At 47.3% G+C, this 18,895-nt stretch overlaps 1 protein-coding gene across 2 annotated transcripts in view; it reads right to left on the bottom strand.

The window, feature by feature from the left end:
- Window positions 1-18,895, bottom strand: part of RBM6 (RNA binding motif protein 6) — a 109,264-nt gene that overhangs the window by 56,044 nt on the left and 34,325 nt on the right. For both annotated transcript variants that reach the window (XM_067561276.1, XM_067561275.1), the window contains one exon: window positions 13,414-13,487. In XM_067561276.1, coding sequence (XP_067417377.1) covers window positions 13,414-13,487 — 74 coding nt within the window. The remainder of the gene's footprint in view (window positions 1-13,413; window positions 13,488-18,895) is intronic.

Genomic DNA, 18,895 nt, shown 5'->3' with positions numbered 1-18,895 from the left:
TCTATGAGCCTATGAATAGAACTAAACCCCTGTGGCATCCAGTAGGGCCAAGGCTCATACGTGTATGGACACTGGAGTGGGACTCTCAGAGTAGGTACCAGAGGGATGTTCCCTGTGGACATTCTCTGCTATGCCTTATAGATTCTACCCCCGACTCTCTCCCTGACTCCCAGTGCGCTAACCAAGGGGCGAAGCCAAGTGTGTAGGAGAGGAGTCCCTGCTGTGCTCTAAGGGGGATGAGAAAAGGAGTACACCTCTTCCGAGGCAGGGGCCGTCCTGTCAGGAGTGCCCTGGCTCTGCTGTGCTCTCCCTAACTGGGCAGGAGGTGAAGGCAATACCAGAGATACTTCATTTGCCTGCTGTACTGACATCTTAGTAGCTAGCCGGTGGGTTGTCAACCATTCAAAGATCGGAGATTCCAGAACCAGGCCCTTGGTATCGGTACAGGAAGTACTGATACACTGGGCACTGAGAACACCGTTATGAGGGATCAGGAACGAGAGACTGCTGTACTGAGAGACCGAGAGGGTACTGCTGGCACTCTGTCAGTCAGTACTGGGGCAGCAGAGGGATTCAAAGCAGCCACCCTGCCACCTGTCAGACTGAGTCTTGTGCCTTGATTCAGTTGATACTAAAGAGGGTGACCTACGCTTGACTCAACCCTGGATTCGAGTTGTCGGAGGCAGTCAAGGCTGGACGGGAAGTGGATGACTGGGACTCCTTGGCTGATTAGACTGGGAGCTCAGGGTGGAATGTGGAGCACTTGTGGATGGGGAAATGACTGGAGAACTGAGGCCTAGCTATGTCCGAGGACACCTGCATAAGGTGCTCCAGGGGGATATTAGGTGGCACACTGTCTCTCTCCTAAACAGAATAGACATCTGGAGCACCCATTGTTGAAGCTTCACAGAAAGGGCAGGTTTTAAAAACCAGGGATTTCATTCCTGCCGTTATGCAAGAGCCCCTGTACAGGGGGATTCTAGCCCAAAGAGCAGAACCTGGCTACAACTAATAGAATGTGTATCCAGCAAGCAACGAGGTGACTGAAGCACCAACACTAAACTAGCACAGTGGGGACAGAACCAGGCAGACATTGCAGGGGTTCTGTCTTGCTGCCATAGGTGGTAAGGAGGACAAGAGGGATGGTTGGACCAACTCCACCCTTTATGCCTTTGGGTGTAGGGCTGCGAGGACATCTAGAGTACAAGCATAGCACCAATGGACACTGCTGGTCAAAAGATTCTGATTTCACGTGCCTGGGACGTGCACCAAGAGAGAAATCAAAAGTGGAATCCACGTGACAATCACAGACTAATGCAGTCAGAGAGCGCAAACAACCTTTACTCTGCCCTACAGTGACACCATTGGTGGAGGGAAAAAGCGTACGGAAGCAAGACCTACCAAATCTGTAAAAATGAGTTTAACCTGGAACTGCAAACATGAAATTGCCTTAATCATAACCACGTTTAGTGCATGGTTACACTGTCACGGTCCTAACCTGGTGTCCACTGTGTGGAGAAATGAAGCTGAAGCATAAAGACTAGCACCCAGTCCGGGACAAGGTTAGCTCTCAGAAACACTCCACTCTCAATAGTGTTAAGTCTAATTCTAACGGTGCTTATCCTTTGTAAAGTGCTTTGAGATCCTTGGATGAAAAGCACTATCTATGTGCTACAGATTTTTTACTATCACCCTCCATCCAGTCAGGCAGTTGGAGGCCATCAGAATGACACCCTGTCCCCAAACTCCAAAATGCCATGAGTTTCTTCACAGAAGTGAGGGTCTCCTCCAGCTTCTCTGAAGATAAAAGAAAGAATCCTCTCTCCTTTTGTACGCAAAGAACATCCGGCAGACAACAACCTTCCCAGAAATCAGATTCCTTGAATCAGGTGTCTAGAGCCCTGCCCCTCACATCTGCATACCTTTGAGAATATTCTTCTGGAAGTGGCATGCTCATCCTCTGGAAGGTAGCGAATGCACTCATTTAATTCAACCACTGAAAGAGAGAGAGACTTGGCCATGGCATCTGGTTGCTACCAATGCAAACATTCAGCATTGACACCTACGAGATGTCACACCGCTGCAATCAAACCAACATGCTACATTTTATCTGTCATTTCACTGTAATATGGTCTCATCTTTGGTCTAGCGCATTACCGAGTTGGGTGAAGTCTGAACCAGAAACCATGAGAAAAGTGGCCAATTATAGGAACAAAAAAGTGTGCACAATTCAGTGATCCCAATCAAGTACATGGTACTTTCTCTCCACCTTCTGTAGGCGGAATTCAACAAGGTGGACCCAAACTTGATTGATATCTTGAGAACAAACTAGACGGAACAAAACAGACAGGAATCAATATATCGTGAAGTGAATCCAAATTCACACACCCATTTCAGTGTCCCTGCGACTCTTAAGAAAAGGAGGTAAGTGCAGCCATAGCTTATATAAAATGACAAGAGATGCAAAGAGGCAGCAGAGAAAATGACCCTACCTTCCTCCATCTCAACTACTGTGTACAAGTTGAAGTTTCTTCAGTCATTGCACTAACCAGCCTTATCTGACCATTCCACATAGTCCTAGTGTTAATATCTCAGGTGTTAGAGGAGGAAAACATTAACACCAAGGAAGCTTAAAAACGAAAAATAAACCTATGTTAAAGTGCTTCCCAAAGCTGAACATCTGATGAGTCTTTCCCACAACATATTGAGGCCTGGTATATTAGTAAATCCTGGAAGAGAGGTAACCTAGAAGGATTTGGTTGCATCACATCGCTCTAAAACTGGTTGGAAAGACACTACAATGCACTTGGTATTGTGCCCGATCGTGGCCCTGGGTGGGCTGGGGCGGATGACGAATGCCGCCTGTCTCACAATGGTAAATCTTGTGCACACCCCTGAGGCAATTGTGGATGGAAGATGGACTCATGGCTGGGAAGGTGTTTATCACCTCCAGATGTCAAGCGGTCATAATGGAAGGAACAGGTTCCAACTTCAGACGTCAGTAGGGAATCTGAGCCATGGCACTGAAGTTTCCTTCATAGTACCTCACACAGTATCCTTTAAGAAATCTTAGTCACATTATTGTCTCACTACTTGCGAGGGCTCATGAGGCTCTCTTGCTGCTTTGGGGACGACTTTCAATGACTAGTGGTAAATATGCCCAACAGCCTGAGATGGGATGTTAGGTGGGTGGGTTCTGAGTTACTATAGAGAATTCTCTCCAGGTGTTTGGCTGGTGAGTCTTGCCCACATGCTCAGGGTTTAGCTGATCGCCATATTTGGGGTCAGGAAGGAATTTTCTCCCAGGACAGATTGGCAGAGGCCTTGGAGGCTTCTCGCCTTCCTCTGTAGCCTGGGGCACAGGTCACTTGCTGGTGGATACTCTGTACCTTAAAGTCTTTAAACCATGATTTGAGGACTTCAGTAACTGAGTCATAGATCAGGGGTCTATTACAGGAGTGGGTGGGTGAGGTTCTGGGGCCTGCGTTGTGCAGGAGGTCAGACTAGACGATCATAATGGCCCCTTCTGACCTTCAAGTCTATGCATCACTTAAGACAGATCGGGCCATGAGTTCCGTTGTTTGTCAGTGAGACTTTACCCAAAAGATTTAGGAGCTTCTTTTGAAAATCTTCCCATTAACTACTCTACACACACGTACAAGTGAAATCTACTAATCTACTCCAAATATTTCTACACAATATGCCAACGGTTCTCAAACTTCATTGCTCCGCGATCCCCTTCTGACAATAAAAATTACTACGACTCCAGATAGGGGGCAGAGCCTGCCGCCCTGGGCTTCAGTCCCGGGCCCCAGCAAGTAATACTGGCCCTAGCGACTCCATTAAAATGGGGTCATGACCTACTTTGGGGTCCCGACCCACAGTTAGAGAACCACTGCTATATGCTATAACTGCTGTGCAGCACTTCGGCGCCAAGGTGATAAGAAATACATAATGGACCTATTTTTATGGTTCCTCACACTCAGTCTATACAAACACCCATAAAAGCAGAAATCAACCAACTGACTGAGTAGAACTGCCCTTTAATTTGTCCTAAGCCAGACCTCTGCCTTAACACAATGCTCCTTCCTTCACAGGAAGGTGCTGCTAACACCCTGTAGGAGCAAAGGACCTGATGGCTACATGGACTGGGTAGTGTTTATATTTCTAAAGGTACACATAAGGCGCATCCTTCACAGTCTTAAGACAAAAATCTTAGCTACAAACTAGCCTGAAGGAACGAGATGTCAAAGGCCACATCACTTAGGAAGGGGCCTTGTATTATGGCGATGGCTGAAACAGGGCTTTTCTTTTCTTTTTTTCCCCCCATCTCAGTTGCTGCGGTGAATCACATCCTACAGATGCTGACAGACCCATAAGAGATGCACAGAGTAGACTTACCTGCGGTATGTGCTGCACGTAATACTCACTGGCAAAGGATTCCACATTGCTTCACTTTGCAACTTTCAAACCACCCAGCCAGTGAATATTGCACAGCGCTGTTATTCAATGGGGCAAACTGGAAGGTTGTGAGCACTGGCGTGCAACCTCACTTCCTCATGCAGGTGCTACAGATGCAGGCTAAGAGAGAAAACTCTTATACACTCAACCTGGCATTCAGCAAAGGCTGACATCAGTCACTGAGCTCCAGGCGAACATAATACTCCGTGAAGTTTGCCAGCACAGGCTGCTGGACAGCCAAAGATCGATGATCTGCAGAACATTTGATGCCCATGAGTAAAGAAGGGATAATTCAGAGCTGCATCATCATTTGTTAATATCAACCAATGAGAAACAATTTTATACAATCCAGTGGCTAAAAGCAGAGCAGCTTCATTGCAGAGAGGGAAGGGTAAGGGGAGGATTTTTATTTTTTTTTTAATTGGAACAATTGTCATGTATTCAGCAACCCAAGCGTGGTAGGTATTGTAAAAGTTAGTGCCCGAAATAGACATTCTGCATCAAGGGGGTTATCCTTGCTGTGTCTTATGCTATCACCAGAACCCAGAGAAGGAGAGACGGAGAACCTTGTAATGTACAAAGGTTTAACAACGCATCTTATCCATCACCCCCCGCCATCCTACTGAAGCCATCCTGTGGGAGAATCCGGTAACAGAGTTCATATGACAGTGAACAGAATCATCAGTCCACTGAGCCTGTCAACATTGCTGGGGATCGAGAGCAGCAGCAGGATTTTGGAGTGAAAGAGGAGGGATGCAGGAAAAGATCAACATGGCTTTGGGGGAGAGGGCGGGAGAAAAAGAAAGGCCCCTCAAAACCAACGAGGGAGGAGACTGAGCAGAGGAGGTAGCTGCACAGATGATCTGGTAGCAGCACATTAGTTTGGAATAAATTGGCTAATTTGGTTCCTTTGCTCCCGGAGCTAGCAGGGCCGCACAGGCCGTTCTTTAGCAGGAGGGTGTGTGCCGCACCTGGCAGAGCAACAACACTGATGGGCTCTCGTCCTTAACTGGAGGAAGAGTCAATGAACTGCACAGCCTTTGGAGGAGGGAGATCCCAGAAGACCTCCCAGGCAATAAGGGAAGACCTCAAATGAAGATTGAAGGAAAGAGACAGAAAGGCTGAGAGTGGGGGAGATGATAGAAGGAAAAGACCCAGAGAAATGTTAAATATTAGGAGAAAAAAGAATCAGTTTCTCACCTGGTCAAAAGCCTTATACAGTGTGATGAATTCCCCTTAGCAGAAAGAAGATCACTCTGGCATACCAAGGTTAAATCACCCCCTTCCGCAGAGGTGAGCACACGCAGCAGTTATGCCAGAATGAGAGTACGGGTATATAGGTATGCATCTGTAGGACACCAACAAGTAGAACTCCACTTCTAGCCAGCAAACAAGACTCAGACACGTGGCAGATCTGTAACATTGCTGAATTAATCGCTTCCCTTTCTCAGGCAATAAAACTCAAATGAGACAGTGATCTCATGTGGCAGTTAACATGGTGAAACACACAGGGGTGAACAAACGGGTGACCCAGCAGTTCAAGACCCACTGAAACGAGGCTGTGAGCCAGCTCATGACAAATGCACAGAAGCAAATTTGAATCAAATACAACAAAAAGAATCAACGATGTTGCTGTTTTACCCAAAGGACCTCTAACCCGATCAACATACAGCCCACTAACAACACCTTTTAATAGCCCACAGACTACTGGGCTACAAACCAGATTACAGCACCATTCTGTGAGCCTCCTAACTTTGTTAGCAAGGTTTGGGAGGAATCACAGTACAGGGACGAGACACCTTCCTCTCACAGCACTCACCAAATGAGAAGCAGCAGTACAGGAGACTCCAAAGTATATGGCCAGAAAGCCTTATAATTTAAAACAGGGGGTTTCTAGTACAGAACACAACAGAGGGAGACTCGCCCTTGCAATATGCAAAGCTGCAAACACCCCATATGCTTAGCACAATCAACAAGAAAAGTAGGGAGCGTTTAATGTAAACCAGAAAATAACACACTTCAGGGTCTTTTTTTATCCCAGGACGCAGCTGTCAGGATATGACTGCGACCTAAATAGGGCCTTCTGCTGCTCTCCTCACCTGAGGGACGGTTGGCGTTTACAGAACACGCTTAGGACCTATAACCTGGGCATACTTACAAAGAGCCCCACCACCAAACACACGACTGCAGAATAGCGCGTAACCTGGGAAGCATTTCCTTTGCTAAGCAAGTGAAGGGCAAGTGACAGGATCCCGCATGCCCAGGAGCAATACTGATCCTAGAGAAGGCATATAAAGAAGTCTCATCTCCCATTACATAAAGAACATTTCTTCAGGTTTACTGACCAACAATAGCCCGCCCCCACCCCCACCCCCTCCCCAATAACATTGCCTGCCAACACCAGACGAAATTCATTTTCAACATTCAGTTCTACGCTGGGTAACAAAGTCCCCCACATGGATTGCAATACGCCCCTTGTCCTGCACACAACGCACCCCCCTCCCCCCAGGACCACCACTCAAGTGGTGCAGATGTTTACGGGCTGAAATTAAACAGCCTGTGCATTGGGGATAATTATAAGTCTGCCCCACTCAACATTGCTGGGGCTGAGACTCATGAGTCATTATTGCAAAATGCCTTCCAGGCCCTGTAAATCCTAGTCCCCCGGCCTCAAAGGGGATAAATGGCAGAAAGCAGCTTGGCAATCTATTGCTCTTCCAACAGCCTCACAGATTCTAACATCTGTGGTGAAGTTCCTGTCGATCGTTACTAGGAGCTACACCCCCATGATGCTCAGCAAGCACTGCAGTGGTATTAGGCCTTGTCTACACTTAAAAAATAAGTCGACCATGGCTGACATCCACGCTGCCCTCCTTGGGTCGGTGGAGTGCATCCTCACCAGAAGCACTTCCACCGACCTAAGGGGCAGTGTGGGGAGCTGAGAGCCCAGTCTCTCAGCTCCATGCCGGGAGCCCACAGGCTCCTGGGATCCCTGTAGGCTGCCCCCCCACTCCCCGCTCCCAGCCGGGAGTCTGGGGAAGCTGCCGGGGACTTCTCCCCTCCCCTTTCCCTGCTGGGAGCTGGGGGAAGCCACTCTGGGCTGGAAGGGGTAGCCATGTCAATTTCATGGCTCAGCCATGTAATTGACAAGCCTGTCCTGGCAGGGAGCAGGTGGAGAAGTACCTGGGCTTCCGGCCCCAGTTTCCAGCCGAGAGCGGAGAACAGCAGCCCATCTTCTCACCCCACTCCTAGCTGGGGTACCCTTTGTCCATTATATGGCTCAGCCTGTTCCAGCTCGCGGCAGACAGCCCCACAGCCCATGTAAGGGGATGCAGTGTCTACATTGACATTGCATCACCAAAAGCCCTCCACCTCTGGTCCAGGTGGTTTTATGTTGCCAAGGGGGTGATTGCAGTGTGTACACCAGCACTGTTTTAAAGCTGACTTTGGTTGACAAAACTCTCTAGTGTAGACCGGGCCAAAGTGAAATGAAAGGATAAAGGAAGGAGGGACACACGAGCAGAAACCCTAGACTCTGATCCGTCATTCTGATCTTGCGGAGGTGGGGTCTGCTCAGAGAAGGCCCCTCGCTGCTCCCCTCTCGTGCATGGCAAGAAGGGGCAGGGGGCATGAGTGCATTAAATAAGCAGAAATGGGAACAGGCAGCTCTTTGGTATCTGCCACATGCACGGCCACATGGGTCTCTGTGCAAAGCGCGAGCAAGTCATGGAACAACCAGTCCAGCATGTGCCCGCAGAACTCCAGCCTTCCCGTCAGTCTGCCCTGTGACTTAACGCCCAACTCCCCCTCCACAACGTCCACACCCCTGCTGCGGGGGCAGGCAGGGGTCAGCCACTGGCAGTAGGGCACATGAACTAACCATGCTGCTAACATTTCTTGGGGTGGGGGACCTGGGAGGAGGTGTTCAGTGGGGCCGGCACTACAAGTTTGGTCACAATCAGTCATTTGCTCCAATTTTCCATTGGCTCTCCTGTCTACATGTTTGACAAGTCACACCCCTTGTCCCACATACACCAACATCAGCCCCCTCTCAAAGCAAGGCAAAGAGGAAAACATCTAGGTAGCGACAGATGCATCTTTTTGCTCTTCCCCTTCCATCCATTTTAAGGAGGGAAGGGAAAGCACGGGGCTAAAAACACTCGCCTCCAAACGCACACTGGATGTCCTGATTTCACTGTTCACTGAATTGGCAGTTCCATGGTAGCGCAGTTCCCTGCTTCATTTCCCTCCAGAAAAGGCTGATCTATTGGTGCCCCAAGAAAAAGTCCCAGGGATTTAAATGGAGCTAGCATTTCTCCTGAAGATGAGAGAGCCCTGCCATGGAGTCGCATTCGCTATAAGGGGCTGCAGGCCCTCAGATAGATCCAACTTCCTCCTGAGAAGCGGTGTCGAAGGAATTTCTTCTTTCATGAGGCTGTTCCTGAAGAAGCCAGAGCCTGGGAGGAACATGCCATGGGGCCCAGCGAGCAGCATTGAGTTTGTGCATGAAGGCGATGAAAGAAGATGGATCTTATATACATAAAGTACCATTCACCTTCCCCCAGGTTACAAAGGATGACGAGGCTTTTTTTTTTGGAAGACGCCACGCAACTCAGCAGCAAAGACCAACACAGATAAGTCCTCCTAAAAATTTCCTGCATCTCACAAAAGAAGGCCAAGATTGCCATGGGAACAGAGAAGTCTCCACCCTCAAAACCCAGCGACGCAGACAACTGACAACCAAACCAACAAGAGCACCAGTTACCAACACTAAAACAGAGGCCGCCAGATGCAGCCCAGGGAGTTCTGCAAAGCAGCTTGCAGCCAACCTTCTCAAACACAGAGCTGCAGGCCCTTGGAGATGCCAGTTTGCAGCCAGCAATTCTCCATCCTGACTTGAGCAAGCAGGCAGGGGTAAGGGCAACTGCAATATTTCCCATTTCACACATATTGGATGTGGCCTTTGAGCTACTGAGCATAGTCTGGCTGCCCCTGGGTTAACGTGATTCTTTTGTGCCATTAACCCCTAAAATGTCACCGTGCAAATTAGAAATGGGGTTGTTTGAATGCCTTTAGCTACAGCTGTGAACACTGGTGGGTGAGTAGATGGCATGAGAGGCATCCTTCCATCAAAAATCAGGGCAGCCCAGGAGAAGAGCAAAGTTTCTTCACCCCAATGCATTCAATAGAAAGCCTCCTCAGAAAACCAAGAACACACACGCGTGCATGCTACATTTACTGAACAGACAAATAGTTGGACGTGGTAAATCTGTGATTGGGAACCTGCAAATATCACAATAAACCAAATGCTGGTTTGAATTCCGTGAAGGGAACAAGGAAAAGGGTTGCCAAATTGTATCCACTCAGGGTCAGCGTAAGCGTCCTGTCTGTATGCAAGACCTTCACTCCTAGCCCGGGAGGAGATGGCAGTTGGAGCGGGGCTGGGGCTCTCCAGGGGAACAGCACGGGGAAGTTATTAGTTCTTGTTCTGTTTCTATTATTGGCTCTGACTGGGGTAGCCAACAGCTTTAGTTATTAGAATATTGTTAAACCACCATCAAGCGCACCAAGCCAACGTGTAAGCACTCTTATTAGAGTCTGTAAAAATTCAAATAAATAAATTCCCAACCTGGTGACGTGACATTTTCTCCCTAACAAGTAGTCGTGGGCTCCACCCTGGTATCGCTGATTAGGACAAAACCCTAAACCACCTTTTTTTTTTTTTTTTTTTTTTTTTTTTTTTTTTTTTTTTTAATTGAAGGCCATTTTCTCTAATTCTGTTGAGAGCCACATACTGGATACTCTGGGGCGGGGGAGCCGCTGATCCAAGTCCCACCCAGGTCAGTGGGAGTCCTTCCACTGCCTTCAGTTGGGTTTGGATCAGCTCATGCTGAAGGAACACAATGTGCCATGCATTAACCACAAACAACTGCTGCAATTACCAGGACACAGTCTAGCTACGGACCTAAGTACAGACCTTGCAGGTGTACCGTCAAGATGGTCACACCTGCTAGATACTCTCCACACACATAGCCTAGACCAGACCCATGCTGCAACCAGGATCATTGCACTAGGGGTCTGGATGTATGTGGCGGGATACACTACCTAGGTGACTGCTGGCCGCCTGTCATGGTTGGGAAGAGAGATGCAAGTGTGTGTCTGGGGCAATGTTGCTAGCACTCCAGAAAGCGAGTGAGCGAGCGTTGGAGGGGGGAAGGGAAGGATAGGTATACCATGCCAAGGAGCAGCCCATGGACTTGCACATACCCATCTAGACCCTCTCACAGGTGTGTGTAGGGTAACTTCCCCGGGATCCCACATGCACCCTACTGGAGGTAGGAACACTACCTGGGTGTCTGCAGATGCCCCATTGCATTGTGAGGGATGGGAACCTTACCTGGCCTTACCCCTCCTATTCAGACAAAAACAGACACCTGCTCCAGCACCTGTGGCTGTCCAGATAGGAAAGTGGAAAGAGCACCCTACCAAGACTGGGTGCCTTCAGGTGCCCGTGACTGTCCCATCAGGGGACATCAGCCATTGCACGTAAGAGAAGCAGAGGAGAGCTGGGCACATTCAGTGGGGGTTGGTCACTGTGACGTTCACTCCAAGTTATGTACAGGTTTCCCCACTGCAGTGTGTTTTAAACAGAAACCTTTATGGCAGCGAAAGCCTGGGTGGCAGCATGGAAGGGATGTCAGGTTTTAGCCTGACCCACCGTGAGTGTCCCATTAAAATGGTAAAAATTCTGGAGCTTCCCTGCAGGCATCCTTTTCGCCCAAAGGTGACCTTATTGGAGACACCAGAGGGGCTGTGGCCACGCCAGCCGACATGCATTCCCATTGGCGTTAAAAATCAGAAGCAACAGGACCATTTCTACAACTTTTAGTGCCACATTCTTGGAAGAAGAACACGCTCATACTCTGCACTGCTATTGTAACTGTAGATGGATGCACTCACGTGACAGAGTTCTCCACTTAGGACGGAAGAATCCCATGCACAACTACAGACTGGGGACCGACGAGCTAGGCAGCAGTTCTGCAGAAAAGGACCTGGGGGTAACAGTGGACAAGAAGCTGGATATGAGTCAGCAACGTGCCCTGGCTGCCAAGGAGGCTAACAGCATATTGGGCTGCATTAGTAGGAGCATTACCAGCAGATTGAGGGAAGTGATTATTCCCCTCTATTTGGCATTGGTGAGGCTGCATTTGGAGTATTGTGTCCAGTTTTGGGCCCCCCACTACAAAAAGGATGTGGACAAGTTGGAGAAAGTCCAGCGGAGGGCAACAAAAATGATTAGAGGGCTGGAGCACAAGACTTATGAGGAGAGGCTGAGGGAAGTAGGCATGTTTAGTCTGCAGAAAAGAAGAATGAGGGGGGATTTGATAGCAGCCTTTAACTACCTGATAGGGGATTCCAGGGAGGATGGAACTAGGCTGTTCTCAGTGGTGGCAGATGACAGAACAAGGAGCAATGGTCTCAAGTTGCAGTGGGGGAGGTCTAGGTTGGATATTAGGGAACAGTTTTTCCCTAGGAGGGTGGTGAAGCACTGGAATGGGTTACCTAGGGAGATGGTGGAATCTCCATCTTTAGAGGTTTTTAAGCTGCGGCTTGACAAAGCCCTGGCTGGGATGATTTAGCTGAAGTTAGTCCTGCTTTGAGCAGGGGGTTGGACTAGATACCTCCTGAGCTCCCTTCCAACTCTAACATTCTATGATCCTATGACACATCTAACAGGTGGGCAGTATGCACATTCATCCTAGCTGCACATCCACACAACTTTAAAATTGTGACTCAGTTTTTAAGCTGTCTGGCTCCCCTCTGGATGAAGCCAGGTAGCCAATGGTATTCCTAAGTATGAGTGGGTTTAGATGATAATTACGGCAACTCTTGCTCACATGCAAAATTGAAAATGGGATGGGAAGACATTCGCCCCAAATGGAGAGGGATCTAGTGGAGGAGTGTTCCAGGGCAGTGTTGAACTGCGAACAGGCAGCTGTCTCCCAGGCAGTCAGTCAGTTCCCTGCAATTTCCAAGGAATGGGTGAATATTGGTAGATTTCAGTTCTTCTCGTCTTCTGTGATTTACAGCCGTTGAGGGTCAGCTGCTTGCATGGTGACCGACAGTCACAGGTTTAAAACAAGCAGATCTGAATTACTGCTGCAGGTTGGGAGCTTATTCCATGTGAGAAAGGCTGAGTATTTCTTTTAAATTTAGAGTTTAGAAACATCTAGGGTAACCAGACGTCCCAATATTAGGGGCTGTGTCTTATATAAGCAACTATGTCCCACCCCCCCAAATAAAAAAAGTGTGCCGATGTTTTACACTTGAAACATTCAGATTTACCAGGTGCAACTGTGTGCAGGCCAGCCCTTGTTTATGCAGCTCCAATTTGCCAAAGGACAACATGAATACAAAAGGAGGCACACATGAGGAATCCCCCCCACCCAGAGGAGCCACATGGAAAAGTGGTGCAGGCAAATAGCATTTGAACTCAGAGCTGCATACCCAAGGCCTCTCCCATAGCTATGCGCGTGTGTGTGTCTAACTCAAAACCCATACATGGGGGACAGATACAATTACTGTGCAGACAGGGCAGAGAGGAGTTTCACGCTAGCAGAGCTCTTTCCAACTGGATTCCACTGGGAGTACAAACCCACCAATGCAACAACCTGTACCTGGAATCTTTTTCATCTCTTAGCCTTTAAACCTAGCCGATCTGCATGTGTGCACAAGTTGAAAGGGCAGAACATTCAGAGCCTCTTCGCTCTTTTGCAGAAGCATCGCAAAGCCTTTCGGTAAGTTTCTGGGAAGACTAGCATTTGAGCGGTAGTGTTGTGTATTAAACAAGAGCGGATCTTCCTTTGAACCATTCCAAAAATCACTGACTCTCCACCCGCCCCCAGCAACACAATATTCTTCTAGCAGCATTCGACCGAAGTGTAAAGCAACCTGGTTGGCTTCCATGCATCCGATGGCCTCTTCCAAGAGTGAAAACTCCACGCAGACATAGCCATAGTCGTGACCTGGGGACAGCATTTAAATACAGACGGGAGTCGTGTTAGTGCCTTGTTATACAGAAAAAGCCACATTTAAACACCCAATTTCCCCTTCCCTCAATCACAAACCCTCCTACCACCACCCCAACGGCTCTGCAAAATAAAACACAGAAAATCAGTGGCTGACATTTGGATGCTGTTCAGCTCTTTGGAGTTGAGCTCCAGTTTCGGTTAGACACAAAGATGCTTGAAGAAACTCATTCCCCCTTCTGAAATGAGACGACTGGGAGGCCCCTTCTTAAAACAGGTAACAGTGTGAGCAACATGCATTTTTAAAGAAGAAAGGCACAGTGACACCGTGAGACAGGCTCAGGTTCATAATAAAGAGGAGGCGCAGACTGCTCTGAAACAAACATTGATTAATCCAGAACAATAACCTTAGTGCAAACCGGGCCAGCATGTACTATTTGTTTCCATGAGTGACTAGCATTGTAACATTCAGGATGTGTCCAGGAGAGAGCTAACCTGCGTCCTGTTAACTTTTGCTCGGAGACTCCTAAAGCAGTTGCTACAAAGTCCTCTGCATTACTAGCAAGGCTGGAAATCCCAATCTTTTCTCGCTTTGGCTTTTAAGCTGAGCCAGTGCATTTCCTAGGCATATTTTGTACATTTAACGAAGAATGGGTGACATGTTCAAAGCAAAAATACATCTTCATAGCACAAGAAATATAAAATGCCAGGACCCCTTTTCTCTCTTCTGAAAAAGCCCTTGCTCGGGTGTGAGGGACCCACCTGATTTTATTTTGCAGTCCAACTGTCTGTGCAGAAATGCATGTCTCACATAAGAAAGTGTATGGTTAATGTTAGTGGGTGCAGAATGAGGCCACTCTAAAAATCATCCTGGGTGTTCAAAGTGATTCCAAGAACTGCTGCTCTGAGGAACAATTTAATAGCACATGAGCAATTTCTATACCCCTCACCCATCCCATCCATCCCCTGCAAGCAGCTCTTTCCGATGGACACGCTTGACCTGGAAGAAGAGCTGCGTGTAAGCTTTGATCCCCTCTTGCTGCTATACTTTGTGGTCGAGTGATCATGGGTTCACAGGTAATGCCCCTCTTTAGGCACCGTCATGGCTGAGTGCTCTAGTTCCCACCCTTCCAACGACATCCTGCTGTGACTTTACCTCCAAACCAGCTATGATTCAAAAGGTCTCATTAAACCCATGAGCGAGTGAGAGGAGAACACGTTGGAGTAAAACAAAGGACATGAACTGCATGACGCATATAGTCCAAAACTCTGCAAAAGCCAATGCGCATCTGTACCATTCATTTCAGTACAGGCACGGTATTCCGTCCTACAGCTCTCAATCTGCTGATCTGCTCCTCAGTCTTCCTCTGGCCTGCGGTAGTCAGAGTGTCAGAGACCCAGCCTCTGGCATGAAGGGCCTCAGGGAATCCACTCCCTTGGTCACCCTGGACTCCCTTAGTTACACCTTTCAGATGACTTGGATCCATTCCTTTCCCTGCAAAGGTATTTATGTCAATGTCACTTCTCAGGGGATATGCCAGTCTTTTATGAGGTGTCCAGAGTGCGCTCGCTAAAGCCATTCAGAATTGTATTTGCTGCACTAAATAGTTTTGGCTCCTGTATTTCTTGTATCACATCTGCAACTTTAAAAGTTCCCTCGAAGGTGAAGCCACAGAGCATAGTTGTCTCCTGACCCAACTGTGCATCTTATTACCCACATTTCACACTCGAGGATTCTCTGCACCTTGTTCTAGCCCAAACCCTGGTTTGCATGCTAACTTTCCTGACTAAACAGCAACCTGAATTCAGCTCCCTTTCCGCCTTGCATGTGAGTTTAAAGGACTAGAGCCTCGTACATTCATATCATTCTCTTCCAAATCTCAATTCTAGTCCGCCAGTCATTAATATGTACTCGAGATTACAGGTGATCCATGATCTGGTGCAAATGCAGTTCAGATAAAAACCGCAGCTTGGGGTTTAATGGAGTGAATGAGATCTAAGCGGACCCAGCAACACTGCAGAAAGGAACCAGAGCCGTGCGCAGTACATAGCGAGCACCTGGAATTGCAGACTTCAGATCAGGCACTAAAACAGACACCCAAGGTCAGAGGAGGAAAAGAAAACAATTAAGATCGATGTTCCTGGAGCACCAATTCTGTTCTGTAGCGCCTCGGTCGCATCAGAGCACCTTCCAGGGGAAAAAGCAAGTTCTTTATTCCCAAGGAAAGGCAGGGTCTTGAAAAGGAGCGTCACGCAGAAGGAGCATTGCTGCCCCTCGCTGGGAAACTACTTTGCATTCAGAGCAGACTCGGGTTTAATTGTTCACTGCACAGCGCTGCGGCTCATGTGGTACATCTATCATCGGGTTCAAATCCAGACCTCCAGAATCGCCCCCTCCCCTTTAAAAAATGGCTGCAAGAATGGCCTTTGCAAGCACTTAAGAGTCCTGATTCAGCCCTTTGGAGAGCATGTTGGAGTTGCCGTAATCATTGAGCCAGGCTTAGGATGCCGGATGTCTAATCTGTATATGTAAATAAAGCATGGTGTGTCTCTACTGACATGGAGCAAGATTGCAGTACATTTGCTTCTTATGTTTTTGCTTCCCTCTTGGCCCAGTCCTGAGAGGCACTTTACACTCGACTTCCTGTGAAGTTAATGGGGTGCTGCAGGTGCTCAGCGCCCCTCAAACTTCAGCCCAACACAACAGATCTGACTGAGATCGGGGGAAGAACGACACACACAGAAGCCCACGCCAGAAATAAAACTGTAAAGAACGCCAGCATTTGGAAGAATGCCTGCTGCAGAGACAAGAGCCATTTAAAACACTCTAAATGGAGAAACTTAAGAGGTAAATTGAGTTGTCAAAAGAGAAGGAATGTAGGAAACACACAAGTGTGCAGTAAAGCGGGGCAGGGCAGGGGGGACGGACCTCAGGCAACTCTGGCAGAATTTTCATTCACCAGCTCTTAGCTCTCCCTCTGGCATCCTTGCAGGATGAAAAAACAACGGGGAACTGAAAAGAACACGGTGCAGCCCTCCCATGTCCACGCTCTGCCCAGAGAAAGCTCGCAGCCAGATGTTCTGTCTACAACAGGCCATAAGAACTGAAGTCACATGTCAGAGGCATTCAGGGTGATTCTCTACAAGTCACCCATGTAACAGTCACAAAAAAGAAGCGAGCAAACAAAGTCTGGAGTGCGGTGTGTCAGACTGCTAACAAAGATCAGCAGGAAACGGGCTGTGACAGATTTGTCTCCGCCCGCCCTCTATAGAATAGGCATGCTCAGTCTTATGAACTGTGCAGAAAAGCATTAGCATCTAGGGAAACTGCCCCTGGCCAAAAGCACAATAAAATCAAACGCTGGCCCATCCTTTCAGACAAAGCCAAGAAGAAAGAGTGCAGTGTGTCCCAGTCAATTTGCATAAACAGCTATAAGCTAGAAACACTGGCTGACAGTGATGCTGGCGGTAACAAAGCTATGGGATTCCTTCCATATCCCCTATAAAGGCACCAATCAATTAGATTTGGCGATCGCCTGACTCTACATTAATTGTAATACCCAGCTGTGAGACCACACTCAAAACGAAAACCCAAGAGTCAGTAGTGGAGACCTTTTCTGACGTGCTAAAATCAGAGAGAACCAACCACAGTGGAACAGCAGCACAATCACAGCAGACCCATGACATAGCCGGCTTGAATGTGAAAAAATTATGTTCACATCCAATAGTTTGTGCTAAGATCACATGATAAAATCCAAAAAGTCTCCTTGATTTGATCTTTCACCCCCAGGCTAAAATGGACGGGGAGGAAGAACTGAAAAAACCCATCTTCGGCCTAGTCAGAAGGGAAGAGGGAGTTCTAAACTGCTATCCTCTAACGGCTCATTTAACTAAGCAGCAGCTCTTTGGTGAGCCAGGCTTTAGTCTCCAGCTAGAGGATTCTTCACAGCACAGACCTGTGCATAGAATCAGGGTTCCTCCTTGCCCGCACAGACCTCAACACATACATACAGGGAAGCCATTCACCCCCATTTTCCCAGCACCGTTCTCTCACGTGAGGATCTGGGCCGAGGCAGAAGGAGGGATCGTTAGTAGGAAGGAAAGGTGCATAGCCTTCATGAAGCCACACTACTAAAATTTCCAGGCACTCACCCTTGCCACCAATCCAGAAACCCATGGAATGGAAAAGCCCCAATGGGGGGGGAGAAGGAAAGCAAACCAGCGAAGGAATCCACATAGCAGGAGTTTGGGATCAGGGAGTTGTGACTAGGGCACAGTCTCGTCCAATCCCCTAGAAATCTTAATTCAAACTTTTAAAGACACTTAAGAACACATCCAGAAAAGTGCAACTGTGCAAGGTCAGGGAAAGTTTGACACTGATTTCCAAGTGACAAATCCTTCTCCTGAATTTGTAACGGTCATTTGGGTAAGAAAACTGCTTGCACAGTCATTTAAGCAGGCCATTAATTTTTTAAATCAGCAAATTTTACTAAGTATGCACATATATACCAGAAAGTACTATTAACTTTAGCCATTAAAATAACTCATCGACATTGTAAAAATACTACTTAACCTTCGTATAGACCACTGAATCCATTCCACCTTTTAGACTTACAGATTGGAGAGATGTTGTTCTGCTCTCAAAAATAAGATGAGTTCCTCAACATCTGGAATGCTAGAAATAAAGAGCTAACACAGTGCACAAGATTGATCCTTTAATCTTCCATTGGGTTATTGGACATTATGGATGAGTTCTTGCATTTGCTGTAATTTGATACCTCCCTGTGTATACTCATTCCTTAAAGTCATATCTATCTAAGAGTGACACGTGAACGCTTCCAGTGCCTATCTGGCAAATCGCTAACTACAGTGTTAAAGACACAATCCTCAAATTTGGTTAGAATTTAGCTTTTGTAACAGTTTATGAGATTTAAGATTCATAAAAATGTTTCCTTTTTCTTTTTTAATTTCAACCACCCAAACTCTTTCAAAACAACTCAAATATTTGAAGAATCTGAAAGTGAAATGGACTATAGTGAGAGTATGAAACTGAATTAGCTGATTTTCTCAGTGTCAAAACTAAAATAGACCAATCAAGACAGGGTATATAGTAAAGAGTAAACTGGAATTTGAAAATGTTTTAGGCTTTAATAACCAAAGACGTTATCTGTAATATAAGTAAGGAAATTTTTCTCAAGTACATTTTAAATTGAGTCTCCCCTTTAACCACCTCAGATTATTTCCTTACATGTGATCTGCAAAGGAAAATCATGCTACTTTGTACTTTAAATCCATTATAAAGAGCGTAGTAGCATGACTGAAGTGAAAAGAGAATTTTTGTGTTTTGGATTTTTTAGCATAAATCATGCTCATTTCCATGATTAGAAAACTGCTTTGATTAACAC

Source organism: Emydura macquarii, unplaced genomic scaffold (assembly GCF_026122565.2).
Source record: "Emydura macquarii macquarii isolate MOO-44397 ecotype Brisbane River unplaced genomic scaffold, CSIRO-AGI_Emac_v2 contig_2369, whole genome shotgun sequence".
Lineage (NCBI taxonomy): Eukaryota > Metazoa > Chordata > Testudines > Chelidae > Emydura > Emydura macquarii.
This window is presented reverse-complemented; position numbering and strand designations above follow the sequence as displayed.